The sequence below is a fragment of the Accipiter gentilis genome, chromosome 7 (genome assembly GCF_929443795.1).
Source record: "Accipiter gentilis chromosome 7, bAccGen1.1, whole genome shotgun sequence".
NCBI classification, from domain to species: Eukaryota; Metazoa; Chordata; class Aves; order Accipitriformes; family Accipitridae; genus Astur; species Astur gentilis.
Window position 1 is genome coordinate 44,459,188 of NC_064886.1, and position 17,872 is coordinate 44,477,059.

The following is a 17,872-nucleotide window of genomic DNA, read 5'->3' on the forward strand; positions in this document are numbered from 1 at the left end:
GGGCAGGGGATGTCCTGCCAGCCACATGTGGGACAGGGATTTAGCACCGCACCCTGTACAGAGCAGCCCAGACAGAGGGCAGGCATGGCTGGCATGGCCTGGTCCTTGCAGCTGAGCAGGGCTGGAAGTCTGCAGCCCCCAGTGGCCTCACTAGCACCCTAGGCACTGTCCCAGGGCTGGTGGCACTGCTGCAGCCCGCAGCTTCGCCAGCGCACTGGGCTCACTGCTCTCCTCCTGCGCCCATGTCCTGTCACAGATCAGGGACCACAAGGATGACTTTCCAGGCCTGCTGACTGTCCAGCAGACACTGCTGCAATAGGGAGGGCACTATGGGGGATGCACAGGGATAAGCAGGCCAGGAGCCAGCAGCCATCCTGCTTCCCACATGGTACAGGCCACATCCCTCTGCCACAGGTCCTCCCCAGCAGCCCTTCGCCCGCAGGTTGTCCCAAACTAGTTGCTTCTCCAGCCCCAGCCTCTCCACAGCAGGGGCACAGGGCAATCCAGGGGTCCCACACCATGCTGGGTACCCACAGGCCAGTGATGCACCTCTCCACAGGACCAGAAAGATGAGGCAGTGCAGACAGAGGTCACTGCCTACAGCCATTCTGACACCAGCTGCAATATCCTGAAGGAGGAGTGCGTGGAGCTGCTCAAGCAGGTCAGTGCTGGCAGCCCAGTAGCCCCGGCACTGGTGCGTGGGGCCAGACGGGGGCCAGCAGACAGCACGTGGCTGTGCTGCTCATACAGGTCACAGTGGTAGACACAGAGATGATGCACTTCAGGCAGAAGTGGGCAGTTGAGGAGCGCCAGTACCAGGCACAGGACACGCAGCTGGGGAGGGTGGCCAAGCAAAGTAGTGCTGAGAAAAGTGGGGTGAGCAAGGAGGGGGGCACCCAGGGCCACAGGGCTGGGACATGTGAAGGCTGGAGCCTGCAGCCAGCACCACAGGGTTCCACGCTCTTGGTGGCTCCAGTGGGGAGCCCAGGCCCAGCCAGTGCTTGCCCCCATGGCAGAGAGCAGCAGCAAGGAGGCATCTGGCACCCATAAGGGTCAGTACACACACAGCTAGAGGATGAGAAAGGGAAGCACCCCAGGAGGCAGCAGGCAATGCCTGCCCATCAGTTACTGCGCGTCCATGCACTACAGCAGCACCCAGTCCATCCTGGTGCAACAGGGGATGCAAGGGGAGGGGAATGGCAAGACCCTGTGGGCACCACAGGCTACCTGTGCTTTTGGGGCATCACTAGTTGCAGAGTTACAGGGCAGACAGTGCTTCCCTGTGCAGTTCTGGCAAGGTGGAGAGGCAGCTGCCCAGGGAGGAAGCAGCCAGGTGAGCACGGGAGGCACGAGAGCAAGTGTCCCAAAACTGCACTGCAGGGCTGAGCCCTGCCTCACTTCCCCCAGAAGCCCTGGGACAGGGTGGGGGGAGGCAATCCCAGCCTGCTCCCCCCCGCCCCCATCTCAAGCAGCCCAGGCACCAGCACAGCAGCTGCCAGCTGTGAACATCCCACAGCACACAGAGGAGCAGCCGTGCCTGTGCTTGAGGAAGGGCACGCAACACAAGGCCAACCGCGAGGTAGAGACCGAGCTGCAAGCACTGCAGAAGCAAGCAGCCAGCAGCAAAGCTGAGCAGGCACAGAGCAGGTAGGCAGGTCCCGAGGCTGGCTGTCCCCGGCCCAGCCAGGGCCCAATTAGGGTTCTGCCTGCACCCACTGCATCAAGGGAGGGCAGCCTGGGGCTGTGACAGCTGAGACTGTCCCCTTACCCCTAGGGAGCTGGCAGCACAGCTCCAGGCAGAGCTGAGCCAGTGGCAGTGGAAACAGCAGGTGACCCTCGAGCAGGCACTGCAACACATGCACGCTGCAGCCCATGCTGAAGAGAAGCTGCAGAGGAGTCAGGAACAGCTCCAAGCCCTGAGGGACCAGGTAGGTCGTGGGCAAGACCTGCTGTGAGGTCCCTCCGTCAGCCTGGCCCCAGTCTCCTCTGCCCCCATGGATAACCCAGGGCCTGCCCAGTGCCAGGAGCAGGCTACCACACGGGAGCTGCAAGGGGAGCTGTACTGCCAGCAGGATGGGAAGGGAAAGCTCTAGCAAGAGTTGCAGCAGGTGAGGGAGTGGATGAGAGAGAATAAGCCCTGCAGCAAAGCCTGTGCTGCAGGAGTGGGCAGTGAGCTAGGATCAGCAGCAGGAGAGAGGGTACAGATCTCGCTCTGCCAGGAAGCGGCACTAGCACTGTGATGCAGCATCCGCTACCGCATTGCCTTCCCTACAGCTGGGGGCACAGGAGGAGCAGAGCCAGGGCCTGCAGCACAGCCTGGCTTGGCTGCAGGAGGAGCTGAGAGCCACCCAGGCCCGTGAGCAGCAAAGTCTGCAGCAGCTTAGCAGAGCCAAGGAGACCATCCAAGACCTGCACCAAGAAGTGGCCTCTAACAGAAAGCATCTGGCAGAGCTGCTGCAACAGGTGAGGGCAGGGACAGGACAGATCCAAGTTGCAACCAGCTGCCACGCAGCCCTCAGTGCCAGAGCAACAAAGTGCTGCAGAGAGCCCTTGCCTGCTCCTGGGCAGCACTAGCCCCTGGGTAGAGCCCCAGCCTGCCCACAGCTTGGCCAACCACCCTCCTTGCCCCACAACTTTGCATGCAGGTGCAGGACATGGCCACCCTGCAGGCAGAGCTGGCCCAAGCCCAGCAAGAGAATGCTGAGCAGGAGAAGATTGCAGCCTACAAGGAAGGGAGGCAGCAGCTCCAATGGGAGCTGAGAAAGCTGCAGGAGGCCCAGGAGCAGAGCAAGCAGGAGGTAAGTGTGTCCCAAGCCTTCCCACAGGGCACCAGGAGCCTGTGCTCAGCCTGGCTCTCTCACTGTCTCTTTGTGCTACCGGCAGGCCCACTCCCTCCGGGAGAGGCTGCAGGAGCTGAGCAGCCGAGCCCAACAGTGGCAACAGCTACACCAGGACAGCGAGCAAGCTCTGGCTATGCGAGACGAGGAGCTGGTTGTTTGCAAGGTGGAGCTGGCTTTCCTCAAGGAAGAGCTCAGCAAGGCCACGGAGCAGGTGCAGGATAGCAACAGGCAGCACCACAGCCCAAGGGCAGGAGTGCAGGCTGGGTCCCTAGCACTAGGAAATGACAGATCTTGGCCCACAGGCAGGGGAGGGGTGGAGAGGACAGGACAGGGGACAGCGTACTGCAGATCCCAGGCCACCAAGGGAGGAGGCTGTGGGTGTGGCAGCAGCAGGGCTGAACATCTTGTTCTCCTTAAACTAGCCCTCTTTGCTCCATTGCTAGAAAGAAGCCCCTCAGCATGGAACTACCATGTTATGACAGAAGTTCACAGCCAGTAGTGCTGAGTTAACAGTTCTTCTCCAGAGCAGCTCTCCCAAGGCACCAGCCTCTCCAGACCCTCTGCTCAGCCTCAAGGCTGCTGCCTCAGCACAGCCTGGTTTCTCCAACTGCCTTCAGTCCTGGGCTCAGAGGCTGGGAAGAGCAGTCACATGCTGTTTCACACATGGCACGGGGCGGGGGGGTCATTCTTTCCAGGTAGAAATCCTGCACTCTTCCCACGTTCTGGCATGCTCCGACAGCAGCGGGCTGCGCAAGGAGAGGGAGCTGGTGCTGGTCAACATCAGCCAGTGTGTCAAGGAGCAGATGTGAGTGAGAAGCCTTACCGGAGTACAGAGGGGCAGGTGGCTGCCTTCTCCTCACACCAACTCACACAGCTCACACCTTATTTTCAGGCAGTCAAATGAGAAACTAGGGCACAAGATCCAGCAGCAAATCAAGGAGATCACAGAGCTGACAGGCAAAAAGGAGTAAGTTGTGAACATGGGAAGCGGGTCTGAGCTCTCTGCACACACCAGTTACTGCTGCCAGCAGGGGTGTATGGGACAGATGGACAACTGCTGGACTACTCAAGCTCCTACAAGGCCAGCAGATCAAGATTGTCTCTGCACCACTGCATCACCTCATTGCCACTGCCTTTCCTCCAGGCATCTTCAAGACACATTGGGCAGGATGCAGGAGGAAAACATGTACCTTACGGTCAGAACACATGAGCGGCACCACAAGTGTGAGCAGCTGAAGGTGAGCAGAATTCCTGGCACAGCCTGGCCTGAAACAGGGCTGGGCCTATGGTCTTACGTGTGCAGGGTCAGGTGGGCACTGGCTGCTTGCCCAGGGCATGGGTTGTGGGAGAACTGCCTTTGCGGTAGTACGGGCCAGGGCCAAGCTGTCTTTGCCCTCTAGGTCAGTGTAATTCTGTACCTTGTCCCAGACTCTACAGGGCAACAACTTGGCAGTACCAGCCCTACATGATGATTCTGCAGGGCTACCTCCACCCAACACTCACCTCCAGGACAAGAAGCAGTGGAAAACAAAGAAAGGATTAGACTGAAAACCTTTAAAACAAATAAAATTCTTTCTGTTCTGTAGCAAAAGTGGTGCCAAGCACCAAAGCCTTCCTGGGCCACAAGCTGTAGAGCACCTCACAGAGTACAGTGATCAGAGGAGCTGGGCAGTCTCCTAAGACTTGGCTGCTCCTGGAAGTCTTTAAGCCTCAGAGCAATGGGCACTGCCTTCTTAGAGGCCAAAGCGAGCTGGGGTGCGTCGTGGCGTCAGGGGCTCCCCCTGCTCCTTCCGCCCAGGGGTGTAGATTTTAGTAGATCTGCAAGGAGAGGACAAGGGTGATTAGTGGAATATGCAACCTTTCCCTGCACCAGAACACCCATTGGGGAAGTTGGGATCCTCCACGCAGCTCACTACTCCTGCTCTTATGCAGGCAACCCATGGCCAGGCAGGGCTGGCACCTACCTTGCACTGCCCAGTGGGTTATGGCGCTCCTGCTCCTCCCGGCGGGCACGCAGCTGCTCCTCAGCCAAAGCCATCTCTTCCTCCATGGCAGACACTTCCTCCTTGGCACGGCGGCGGTTCTCCTGGAGCAAGGCAGCAGCAGGTCAGGGACAGGCAGAGGGCTGGCCAGCAGCAGACTCTCTGCAGGCCCACAGGCCTGCTTCCTCCATGTCAAAACATACACACACACACACAAACACGCTGCACTAGAATAGGCATGCAGTGGGCCTGCTGCCTGCCAGCTCATCCTGGACGGGAGACTCACCTGGCGTGACTTGCCAGCATGTTTGATACTGTAGAACATGGGGCCCAGCTCTGCCAGCCACTCTCCATCCACAGCAGTGACACACTGCATATATTCCTGCAGGGACAGAAGGAAAGACCAGGGTAGCAGGATGGCACTCTCAGGGCCTGGCCGTTTCCAGAGCCATGGCAGCTCCCTCCCTCCCCCACTTGCTGATGGCACTTCTCAGGCTGGGACTGTAGCCCTTCCAGACAATTCCTCCCAGCCTCAGAAGCTGCTATGGGCTGGACTTGGTGAGACCGCAAAGAGGTTCAAACATGTCCTACACAGGCCAGGAACAATACTGGGAAAGGGACAAACAGAACTCTGCAGCTGACACAGACATGCCTAGTTGGTACCAATGAGAAAGGCTGAGAACTGCCCTTCTGATAAATCCTGGTTATCACAGCAAAGCCCTCCCATCTCCCTCAGAGAACTCCTCAGCCTTCTTGCTAGCCCTCAGCTCAAGCTCACCTTGGTGGTCATGACCAACTCATGATACACAATGTAGTCTGGTGTGTAGCCCATGCCAAACAGAGAGCTTGTGGGGTGCAGGTGGCAGGGCATGCCTGTGCGGATGTTCACGTACTCCCCAATGCCCTGCAAAGAGAAGTGCAGTGAGCTCACCTATACCCAGACAGGGCCTCAGCCCCCAGACCAGCACAGACATCTCTCACCTTCAGCTTTGCAGCTTGATGGAAATACGCAGCACAGATGCACTTCCTGACAACATCCCAGTCAGTACCACAGGATGCTAGGCTCATCCGCTGCTGCACCATAATGTCCTTGAGCTGGGCACGCACCTCCCGCACCTGCAAAGGTGTGTGGCAGTTGGATCCCTCTCCTGCATAAGGCTCCCTCCCCCAACCTCGTTGCCACAGCCTCACCTTCCGCATGGCCTTGGCATGGATGAAGTGCTGGTTGCACCACAGTGTAGAATAGCTGTTGTTCTTCCACTGCAGGTAAACATTCAGATAAGTCAAGTGATCACTCTCTGGAACAGCAAATTTTTCCCGCACTTGGTCACTCTCCTCCTCTCGGCCCTAAAGGGTGAGCAAAGAACACGGGTTAGTCAAAGGGCAGGGGAAGGCCCCAAACTGCTGAAAGAACAAACAGGTACCTTAGGCCGATAAAAGATGGCAGGCACAGACAACATGGAGACAATGAGCAAGATCTCAGAGCTGCAACCCATGTCACAGGAGACAATGAGCATTTTGGAGAGTGCAGGATCCAGTGGGAACTCCACCATGAGACGCCCTGTTGAGGTCAGACCACCTGTAGGAACAGCATAGGGATCAGCAGCTGGGCAGGTCCCAGTCCCATGAGCTGACAGCTCGCCCCTGCAGCCAATACCTGTGTTATCCAGGGCTCCCAGAATCCACAGCTGGTACATGGAGTTCAGCATGTTGTCCTCGGGCGGTGGATCCATGAAGTGGAACTGCAGCAGGTCCTGCACACCCAGGGACTTGAGCAAAAGCACTACATTGGCAAGGTTGGTGCGCTGGATCTCGGGCACTGTGGTTGTCAGCAGCTCATTCTTGTAGGCACTCTGGGTGTAGAGCCTGGGGAACACACGCCAAGACCATGCTCCTCCCGTTCAGGCCACTCTGTTCCTTACTGACTCGCCAGCCATTGCCCAACCCAGCCAGGCATGGCACAGGGCAGCAACTCTGCACTCAGCCAGGCCAGCCAGCAGAACCCCAGGGAGGAACCTCTACCCTGACCAAAGTGTGGCCTCCCCAGCACATATGGGTGCCTGGGCTGCAGAACAGTGTACATCCCTCTCAAGGACAGCCCTTCCCCGGGCGCAGACCAGTCTCAAAGCAAAGCCTTGAGAGCTGCCTTTGGCTTGGCTGTTGTCCTGACACCCCCAAGGGTGGAACAGCCACAAGTGAAGGTGGGCAAGGGAAGAAACTGGAGCATATCCTTTCCCTGCAGAGGCACTGGGTCCAAAAGAGAAGGCCTCAAGGCCTGTGTACTGCCCTTATCCACCCAGAAGTTCAAGATAATGAACAGGTCCAGTGAGCAAAAAATATATATAACCTGAAGCCAAGCTGCAGGTACTACAGAAACAAGTACACCAGTGACATGCCTACCTGAAGCAGTGGCCTGGGCCTGTTCGGCCAGCTCGGCCTGCCCTCTGATTGGCATTGGCTTGACTGATGGGATAGATCTGCAGCGCATCCATGCCTATACGGGGATTGAAAACCTGCACGGCACAAGAACAACAGACTGAAGTAAGAGGAAGGCTGGATCACTACCACAGAACTCCCTCAACCCAACACCAGAGATCACAGACATAAACAGTACAGGGCATCTCGGGTTACCTTCAACTTGCAGTAGCCCGAGTCAATCACAAACATGATGCCGTCCACTGTCAGCGAGGTCTCTGCAATGTTAGTGGCAACAATGCACTTCCTGACCCCATCCGGAGCCTGCAAGCATACTGCACATCAGTCAAATCCCTGGACAAGGGCTTCTGCACCACTGAGCAAGAGTGCAGAGCAGCAGTACAGAACCCAAAAGGACAGGGGTGACTCTTGGGAAGCTGAGGGGAGCATGTGCTTTCTATTGCCCTCCACATGCAATATAAAAGGCCTGTCTGCACCTCTCACTCATGCTCAGTAGTCTCCCCTGCTCCCGCTCCTATCACAGAGCACACATCAGCACCTTCTGGAAGATCTTGGCCTGCAAGTCTGATGGTAGCTGAGAATAGATAGGCAGTACAGCAAGAGCAGGCGCCTTCTCCAGCTCCTCAAGGTGTTCCACAATTTGCTCTGAGGTCACCTAGACACAAAGACGGGTGTAAACATAAGATTAAAACAACAAAGGGGTAGGACACTGCCTGCCCTTCCAGCTCACCTCTATGTCCTCCTGGCCAGGCATGAAGACAAGGATGTCTCCAGGAGCACCAGACAAATGGACCTGCAGGGCTTGTTTCACTGCTGCCTCCACATAATCCTCTTGTGGGGTCTGAAAGGCACAGTCTCGTTATAGACGCAAATGATCTCACCTGCCCCATCCTGTGTGCAAGACTGCATCATAGCACAGTTACTCCTTCTCTATCCTTTCTGTCCACCACAGAGTATAGTACACCCAGGTCACAACCCCCTCCTGTCAGAACAGAATTTCCCTCTGCAACATTGACCATACCTTGCTGAAAAGAATATCAACAGGGAAAGTGCGCCCAGGAATGTGGAAAATAGGAACATTCCCAAAGAAGGAGGCAAACTTATCTGCATCCATGGTGGCCGAGGTGACAACAAGCTTCAGATCTGAGCGTCGGGCCACCACCTAGAAAGCAGATGAAAGGAACAATAAGGAAGGGGCATTTGTGGATGGCTGCAGGCTGCTTCCATTATTACTGAGACAACAGCACAGGACAGAGCTTCTGCTGTACTCTAGAGGCACTGGCCACTACTGTTAGGGAACACAGGTGCTATATGATCTGTGCAGTTAAAAAGACCTGCTGACCTCAGTCCAGGAAGCCTTAAGCCAGCAGAGTTCTTTGTATCTAGAGTTTCTGACAGTTAGCCATCAAGCCTCTGGCAGCACTCAGGCACTAGGGGAGATTTAATCCCCAGAACCAGGGACCAGGATGTTAGAACAGCAAGTGCAGACAGAGATGTGGCAGCTCTGCTTCCCTCTCCCAGACCTGGTAGAGAAGGGCTGTCCCTACCAATACACTGCTTTAAGACCAGCTCATGTGCCCTATGCTGCTGTCCTCTAGTCCAGGCTCACACACACCTCCCGAAGCAAGCCAAAGAGCACGTCAGTATTGAGTGAGCGCTCATGTGCCTCATCCATGATGATAGCACTGTAGTTGTCCAGGTCAGCCTCTCGCAGTGACTCACGAAGAAGGATCCCATCTGTCATGTATTTGATCACTGTGTTCTCGGACGTGCAGTCCTCAAAGCGGATGGCATAGCCCACCTGGGAGGGCAGAGATACCAGCAAGTCTTCCAACAGGCCCATGCACTCACTGTCATCAGGCTGCACCCACTGCCCGACTCACCTCCTCTCCCAGACGCACCCCCATCTCTTCACTGACCCGCTTGGCAACTGACATGGCCGCCACTCTGCGGGGCTGGGTGCAGCCAATCATGCCATAGTCTGTGTAGCCATCCTCATGGAGGTACTGCGTCAGCTGAGTCGTCTTCCCACTCCCTGTCTCCCCCACCACAATCACAATGCTGTTGTCTCTGAAGAAAAAGAAGAAGCATTTATTCATATGCCACAAAGAAACGCTTTTGCGTTCACAGCCATGGCTGGCCACCCAAGCGTCACCCTACTCAGGCAGGAGAGCTGCCACCAACCACACAAAGCAATGGGCTTTGTTTCCTGAGGATACAGCTTCCAAACAGGCCATGTATCTAGGAGAATTTCCCACTTGGGTTCCTGACATGTAGGCCAATGCCCTGGGATGCTCTATGAGCAGCTCCCTAGCAGCCATACCTGAGGATGGAGAGCAGCTCCTGTTGCACGGCAAAGATGGGCAGATATTGTCTCTGCTCCAGGATTGATTTCTTCTTGGCGAACTCACTGCTGGCTTCACTTTTTTCTTTCATGTGTTCAGCAAACTTCTGCTCAGCCCTAAGGAAACACCAGAAGTTCTGAAACCGACTCTCCACACACTTTGCTATGCCTACAGCCCATGTCACCAGCTGAGCAGGAATAATTCAAAGCAAGCTCCTACCTGTAATCCACTTTGCCATCTTCTGTCACCATCTCGTCCTTCTCCTCCTCTTTCTTGATCCCCATAATGTCTCCCAGTTTTGTGCCTGCAAGCTCCCAGTGCTTATGCTGAGCCTGGAAGGGCAGAGAGCAGCATAACTTTGCCACAGCAAGCACTGACAAATCATTCTTCTCCAATCCTACTCCTAAGACTAGGAAAGCGTATTAGCCCCACAATTCCCCAACGCTACAATGCAGAACACACACCCCATTCCTACATCAAGTCCCCCTCTTCCAAGTGAACTGGAGCAGAGCTTTTGGACATTGGTCTGGATACAGAGACTTCAGGCACAGGATGACCAACCACCTCTTAAGAAAATGGTTCCAGCTGCTGACCCTTCCATTAAATTTGAACTTAAACCTTCACAAATCTGAACAAGAGATAATCTTCCTGCTCTTGACAGGTGCTCACAGGCCTCTCTCCCACCTTCCTGTGTGCTCTTGCCTCTGATATCAGTTTAGCTTACACCTCCATTCCACTCATAGTATACGTATCTCAAATCCAGCTCAGTTTCAATTTACAAGGAACACATCTGTGCTTTCCCCACAGCTATTGCATAAGCTTTAGAGAAAGTTCCTAGAAAACACCCCGCAAAACTAACATGCTACCTTACTGCATACTCCTCCTCACAGCTCTTCTGCTGAGACATGACAAGATATATCCTACCGTCATACTGGCTGCTGACTGTCCCTAAGCTACCTTGCATTATTCCACCTGCTCTCTTCTCCCATGATCCGCATGTCCTTTGGATCAGACTCCTCTGCACAAGTGCACAGTGATTCATGTCCCAGGCTGTGCCTGAGAAAAATCACATCACAGCAGCTGCTTATGAGACAATGTAATGAGCTAGGCTGCCACGATATCCCAGATCATAAAAACATGAACTCTTTCTCATGATTGCTGCCAAAGCCCAAAATTCTGCAAAGTCCAAAAAAAGGCTGTGAGTCACTACATAATGCGTACAGTGGGGTAGTAAGCCAAAAGGTCACAGCATACCCTCTTACGCTCCTTTTGCTCCCTGTGCTTGCGCACCAATTGGCTGCCTTTTCGGGCTATGATGGCCAAATCTGAGGTGGCGTCCTTGACAGGGATGACTGGCTCCGGCTGGAGAAAAGAGGTATTGCTTCAGTACAGAGAGCTCAGACTTGTGGGGCTCCTTGCCACCAGCACCTTCAGCCACGGTCTCTACCTGCTTGGTGAAGACAATCCTTCCATCTAGGAAAGGGGGCACCAGGTTGTGCACCAACAGATGCACTTTAGCGGAGTTATCCTCCTCAAAATCTTCGTCCACTTCAATCCGATGAACCACACCACTGGTCAGCATGCGATTCGTCTCCCAGCGCTCGTTATCCTGCAAGAAACAGTGTATCAGAAAATACACACAAGCCCCACAGAAAGCCTGAGAGACCACACCAGAACACTGAGCTCATGTCTGAGCCCCGCACTGACAATAGGATGAAACTGATGGTTCCAGCCTGGGGAGCCTGAAAGTAAACACTAGGGAAGAAACAGTAACTGAAAGTAACAGCAGGGTATGGGAAACACAGACTGGCCATATGAAGCACATGGTCAACAGGACTGTCTCCAAGGAAATGCAGGACAGACATTGTCCACAAGACCCCTGCTATACTCAGAATATGCCAGGAAGCCTGGACATAATGCCACTCATGTGCAGAGGGCAGCAGCCCCCAGCATCCACTGGGCCAATGTTAGAAAACCCTTGTAATGTAACTCATGTCCCAGAATAGCAAGAGCATAGCTCTCTGCATCTGTGCTGCCCTGGACAGTGCAATCCACCACAGTCACTCTGATGGTGAATTCTGCCCCAAGCAGGAGACACAGGGCTACACTTTCCAGGGGAACTTAACAATAGTTTCCCTGTGAGCCCTTGTTCAGTCTGGGCCAGGACACAGACTGTCCTTCTCCACCTGAGAGCAAGGGCTCAGCCTTTGCTGCCAGCAAGCAGATCTCTCAAGGGGCAGCAAAACCCACATGTTCAGGGCAGCTGACCCTGCATCTCGCCCCTACCTCATTGATCTGCCGCCGCTGTGCCGAGATGCGCTTCTGCCTCTGCTTGTGCAAGTGCTGCTCCCGCTTCTTCACATACTCCTCAGAGGAGTAGGCCAAGGGGTTGTGAAACTCATCGTAGCCCTCATCCATCATGTACCAGTCCCGGTCAGCTTGCTGGGAGGGGAGAAGTGTGGCCCTGAGCTCCACCAGCCCCGCAGGCCAGACCAGACAGCCCCCTACAGCACACGCCTGCGGAGAGGCTCCCCAGACTGGGTCCTCCCACTGCCCCGTGCCCCACCACTCCCGCTGGCCAGTGGCAGCCCCATGGCCTGGCCAGCCCAGCCCTAGGCCTGCTGTCCGCACTGTTCCTTGCCCGCCTTTGGGCTCTCACCCGCTGGTCGTCCTCCCACTGCTGCCGCTCCTCCTCCGTCTCAAAGGCAATGCACTCCTCCCCATCTGCACGCCGCCCTGGAGGGGGTGAGCTGGTCAGTCTGGGCGCCAGTCCAGCTGCTCTGTAGGAAATCCCACAGAGCCTGGCCTTGTGCTGTGCAGGGGAAGGGGTTCTGCTGCTGCCCAGTCTAGGCAGCTCAGCCCAGGCTCCTCACCTCTCCCTCTGGACAGCCGCGGCGTGGACCCCAGATGTCTCCGGTCGTCAGCCCACTCGTTATATTTGTATGATGGGGTGGGCAATGGTGTCTTATCCGAGTACTTGCTCCTTACAGACCTGAAAAAACAGCATGAGGGAGGAGCTGGTGCCCACAACCAGATGCTACTCTTGCACACACCCTCCCCTTTCTGCAGCTCAACAGCTCATAGCCACAGCCCCAGGCACTGATACCTGTCCCGGTCTCTCCGGTCCATGTCCCGCAGTGACGATGCCCGGTGGCTGCGCTCTGAGTCTCGATAGGAAGGCATGGGTGAAGGAGATTCCCACTGTGAGCGGCGGGCACTACTGTAGCCACTATCATCTTCCTCCCAGCTGGAGCGAGATGGTGTGGCTGCATCTAGCAGAAGAGATGGGGTTTGACACCTGATGTTCACACAGTGACCCCAGGCACCTAGAGCCACCTTACACCTTCTACCAAGGAGGACAGAGAGAGGGTACCCCCTCTAAGAGAGGGGGCTGACCCAGCAATTCCAAGGAAAATTGCCAAAGGACAACATTTCTATCACATGCACCCAGAGCAGACCCCACTGCACAGCGATCAGCCAGATTTTCACACACACATAGCTAGCAGACTGCTCCCAGACCCAGGTCAAGCTAGGAGTTTTATGCTTGCCCTAACCACAAACATTAAGAGATACAGGCTTTTCTACCACACTTGTCCTGACAAAACCAGCAGGAAACAAACAAACAAAAAAGAACAAGACCCTTCCTGTGAAGTCTCACATGAGAACTCTACTGGGTCGCATTTCTACCTTTGGGCCGATGTCTGGGGCTCTCTGGTTCACTCCTCCTGCTGCTCCGCTCCAATGAGCCATCTCTCTCCGATCTGCTGCTGTGACGACTTCTGTCCCGCTCCTCTGCAAAATGAAAGTAAGATCAGGTGCCCAGTGCACAAATGGGCTTCCCAAGTCTGCTGCAGAAAATACGACGAACATTAGTGAAGGACTACAAACAGGCTGAGAGATAAGCCCAAACCCTAAGCAGGAAGGGTCACAAAGGTCTCTGAGCAGTTACCGCGGTCCCGTTTACGATCGTGGTCCCGATCCCGACTGTGTTCCTTCTTTCGTTCCTTCTCCTCCTTGGAGGAAGCAAAGACACCATGTTCCCGACGCTCCCTTTCCCGCTGCCGGCTGCGTTCCCAAAACTCCTCACTGACACCCCCTGTGTAGGAAGGTGTTTCCACATGGACAGAGCGGTAATGCCTGCAATGGCAGAGCAGAGAGAAGAAAAGCTTAAGAGTGCTGAGGAATAGCTGGCCTTCGACCCGCCTCACACAGCTCTAGTTCTAACCTCTGCTACAGCAGAAGCTTATGGTTAAAAGCGAGCTCTCTGTCTTTTGCTAGCAGCCCACCAAGTCTGCTGACGCTCTCAGACGCCCACACTTCTGAGCAGGCTACTGCCTCCAGGCAGTCTCGCAACAGGCAGTCTCGCAACTAAGAAGGCTGGCGTCTGCAGGCCCGATGGCACCTAAAAGCGCACCTACCCCTAACGCCTCCGGGAGGGCACCAGCGAAAGAGCTTTTCCCAGACCTCCCCAGATCCACAGAGGTGCCCCACAGCCCTCCCCCTGGGAGACATCCAGACCTCCCTGCCGCACCGGAGGTTTTGTCCCCGCCTGTGACAGGTCGCAGCCCCCTCGGACGCCGACGGTGCGCGTCCCCGGCGGGGACCCGAGGGCTGCGAAGCGTCTGGTGCCACCGCTGCTGCCGGGAGCCCCCCACCCAGACCCCACCTGTCCTTGCGGGCGCTCCTGCTGCGCCGGCCGCTCTCCGCCTCCTCCTCCTCGTCCTCCTCGGGGCTGCCCGCCTCGTCACGGCCCTCTTCCCAGTCCTTGTAGGAGGACACCCGGGACCGCTTCCCGCCGGCCGCCTCCTCCTCGCGCTCCCGCCGCTTCTGGGCCGCCAACACGTCCAGGCCCAGTAAGGAGGCCCGCGGCGCCGGCGCCTTGAAGACGTGCTGCTCGGCGGCGGCGCTCCGCCTCCGCAGGACCAGCCCGCCGGCCTCGGCCTCCGGGCTCGTCCCCGCCAGCCGGTGCAGCGACTCCTCGCTCGCCGCGGCCATCGCCGCGCAGGGCCGGGCGTCAGCAGGAGAGCAGGCGCCGGAGCGCTGCCCCGGCCCGGCCCCGCTCCCGTAGCCCCCACACCAGCTTGCGGTTGCCTCAGCGACCGTAAACCGGTGCCCTGAGCGCCGCCATGACGGCCCCACAGTGCTCCGCGAGAAGAGCCTCTCTAGCCACTTGCACCACAGACATAGCGGCCAGAACCTATAGGAGTGGCAGCCACCATAGAGCCAAGCCGCCGCTAGACAAGACGTACCACCGGTCCCTCAGCGGACTTCCGGCGTGAGGGAAAAACGGGGGAGGGTCACGTGGCCGCGGGAGGACTTCCGGCCATGGAGGGCGCGGCCGGAAGAGAGCCTCGGGGCGGGGGGACGACACACGGACGGGACAGCGAGGGACACCCCCACGGGGGGGGGAAGAACCCCACAGACAACCCCACGGATGGGGAGGAGGGAGGAGAACCCCACAGACACCCCCACGGACAGGGGAGGGGGAGACCCCCCACAGAGCCCCAGGCACCCCCCCCCCCCCCCCAGACGAAGGCCTGCACGGACCCCACAGGCTGCACCCCACCCAGGGACCGGCGCACACACACGCTTGCCCCCCTGCAGAGACACACGTGTGCACACCCCTGCAATGCTGTGCACAGACAGACAGAGCCCGCGGCCAGGTGTGGGGCAGTTTTATTTCCCCATAGACCCCCCTCAGCCAGCTGCCACCGTCTCCTTGATCCAGGCCAGGACACGCTGCACGTCCACGTATACGCTGTACTTGGAGACGGTGCAGGTCTTGTCGTAGCTGAGGATGCCGGCCACGTACCAGGTGTTGTCATCAGGATCCTGCACAGCAAAGGCGCTGCCAGCATCCCCGTAGCACGTATCCTCCCGCAGCTCGCTCATGCCCACACAGAAGGTGTCATTGCTAAGGATAGGCTGGACCCAGTAGGACTCATTCCGCGCCTCGTAGTACTCCCTGCACCTTTCACCCTCTGCCACCGGCAGCATCACGTACTTCAGCATGTTGGGAAAGGCAAAGGTGGCCCCGCGGCCCCAGCCTGAGACGTAACCCACCTGCCCCGGGTGCACGTAGTCCTTCTGGGGCAGGCAGATGGGCATCACCTCCTCCCCGAGGAGCACCTTCTGCTTGAGCTTCAGCAGGGCCAGATCGACAGTCTCTGGGTAGCCAGGGTGCAGCACCACATGCTCAATGCCCGAGGCAGGCTCCTTCTGGCTGCCCAGGAAGAGCTGCAGCATAGGGGCGATCTCCTCCAGCTTGGTGTTCTCGCTGTGGTTCAGGTAGACGTTCCTGCCCGTGGTCAGCAGCCACTGGTCACCAATGAGCGTGGCCCCCACGGTGAGGTTGTGGCGGGTCACAAGCCGGCCCTGCCAAGGGAAGCTGCCCTTCCCGGCCAGCAGGCCACCGATGATACGCTGCATCTGCCTGGGGGGGTTCTTCGGCTTCCCGCACACTGCGTAGGGCAGAGCAGAGCCTCGGTGAGCCCTCTGAGGCCAGCAGGCGCTGGATGCCTCCCGGCCCGGGGCAGCCCCAGGGAGCAGCACTGAAGATGGGGGTTGTGAGCAGCCCCTGCAGCCCTTTGGCTGCCCAGACTGACCACTTACAGCCCCCCACGCGCCCCGCCCCTGCTGGTCTGCTCTCACCTGGCTCGCAGACAGGTACCTCCTTGCCAGCTTCAGGACTCATCCACTCATGATCCTCGTCACACTTGTACGTGCCTTTGGAGGGAAACTGGAGTCAGCACCCCTGCCCTGCGAGGGAGGGGAAGGGCCCCGCAGCCAGGGAGGCACAGGCGTACTTGTACCTCCGCAGGGCTTAGGTGAGCAGGGGTAGCTAGTCGTACCCCCGAGGAAGGTGGGGGCTGGGTTGCATCATCTGGCACTGGGGCAGCCCCATGCATCCCCTGGAGCCGGGCACAAGCCCCGTCCCTGGGTGCTGCACCCATGCCGCCTGCCTCACCATCACCAGAGCCGCGCAGCTGGTAGTACGGGTCGCAGCGGTACTTGATCAGGTGCTCCACATAGCCATGTTCAATCTCTGCAGGCTTTGCACAGCTCCAGTCTGCAGGCAGAGGATGCTCAGCTGGCCCAGAAGACTCAGCCCAGGACATCACCCCCACCTCTGGCAGGTCCCTCCCCACTCCTGTCCTGCCCCACGCCTGCTCCCTGCCAAGCTGCCCTTGGCTTCGTCTGAGCCCCAGTGCTCCCACCTTTGCCCTGGAAGGTACCTGTGGCGGTTGCAGTCTCCAGCACGGTCCAGGCCAGGCCAGCAATCAGCAGCACTGCAGGCCTGCAGGGAAGAGAGGGCACACTCAGCAGAGGGCCCCTACCCCCTGCTCCCAGTCTGCGGGCTCCACCAGGACCACTGCCCTGTCCAGGCTCATGCCCTGTCCCTGGGGCTGCCTCCTCCAGAGGGCAGAGGGCTGACCCCACACCACCGAGGCTGCCCATCGGACACAGACTGGAGAAGTTGCCTGGGCCAGACCCAGACCCTGCTGCTGTGGAGGACAAGGCTGCAGTGTTGGGACCCAGACCGTTTCCCGGCCCAACATGAGTCCTGCCACAGCTCACAGCAGGGCGAGGTCCTTAGCCAGGCAAGCAGGACACACACATTAACATCGCTCACCCCATACTCATAGCTCCCTCTCTTCGCAGCAGCCTCCTTCTGCAGGTTGATGCTGTTCAGGGCTCCCTCCTCATCCCTTTTATGGCCACCTCCCTTGCCCTGGGCAGCCCCTGTGCTCCAGACCTCCTGACCCTGCAGTATGCAGCCAGCACCTTTCCCAGCAGGAGGAGCACAGAAAGCCCCACCTGGCTCACAGCTGGCCTGGCAGAGGCTCAGGGAGAGCAAGCCAACCCCCCATGGGAAGCCAAGCGTGCCAGGAGTTCCTGGGATTTTGCAGCTACAAATATGCAGGGAGGGATCTGGCTGCAGACGCTGGTGCCCTGGTGCTGCAACACCAGCTGAGGTTCACAGAAAGCAGAGCCAGCCCCTGCCCCCTGCAAAACTGCCCTGTGCCACCGACTAGAGCAGTCCCTGCGGGGGCACCCAGCAGCCCCACAGGGCCCAGGCAGCTGTCCCTGTGCCAGCAGGCAAAGCCGGGGCACAGGAGCCGAGTCCCATCTCATCCTGTGCCTGGCTCTACCCATAGCTGGGGCACACCCTGCCAGCCACCCCACAAAGCTGGGGCACAGCAGGGCTCAGCACTGCCAGCGCTCTGAGCAGCACCAGCCCGGCTGGCTGAGGGGTGCAGCCCGTCCC

General features: G+C 57.9%; 2 protein-coding genes across 2 annotated transcripts; both read right to left on the reverse strand.

Annotated features, from left to right (window-relative positions):
• Positions 1–4,393: 4,393 nt before the first annotated feature.
• On the reverse strand, positions 4,394–14,867 carry DHX38 (DEAH-box helicase 38). The gene is made up of 26 exons (XM_049806905.1): positions 14,270–14,867; positions 13,553–13,740; positions 13,291–13,395; positions 12,710–12,875; positions 12,477–12,595; positions 12,263–12,339; positions 11,890–12,045; positions 11,051–11,212; positions 10,858–10,965; positions 9,823–9,935; positions 9,582–9,719; positions 9,142–9,328; positions 8,874–9,059; positions 8,280–8,420; positions 7,989–8,099; positions 7,797–7,913; positions 7,454–7,561; positions 7,223–7,335; positions 6,480–6,688; positions 6,247–6,401; positions 6,014–6,169; positions 5,804–5,938; positions 5,601–5,726; positions 5,109–5,204; positions 4,805–4,926; positions 4,394–4,658 (listed from the first exon to the last, which is right to left on the reverse strand). The coding sequence occupies exons 1-26, from the start codon at positions 14,596–14,598 to the stop codon at positions 4,574–4,576; spliced, it is 3,708 nt and encodes a 1,235-aa protein (XP_049662862.1). The 5' UTR covers positions 14,599–14,867; the 3' UTR covers positions 4,394–4,573.
• A 396-nt stretch (positions 14,868–15,263) lies between these two features.
• LOC126041362 (haptoglobin-like) lies at positions 15,264–17,360 on the reverse strand. Its single transcript, XM_049806919.1, has 5 exons — positions 17,237–17,360; positions 16,839–16,900; positions 16,571–16,672; positions 16,255–16,329; positions 15,264–16,064 (listed from the first exon to the last, which is right to left on the reverse strand). Exons 1-5 carry the CDS (start codon positions 17,245–17,247, stop codon positions 15,301–15,303), a joined length of 1,014 nt encoding a protein of 337 aa, XP_049662876.1. The 5' UTR covers positions 17,248–17,360; the 3' UTR covers positions 15,264–15,300.
• Between the last annotated feature and the right edge of the window lie 512 nt (positions 17,361–17,872).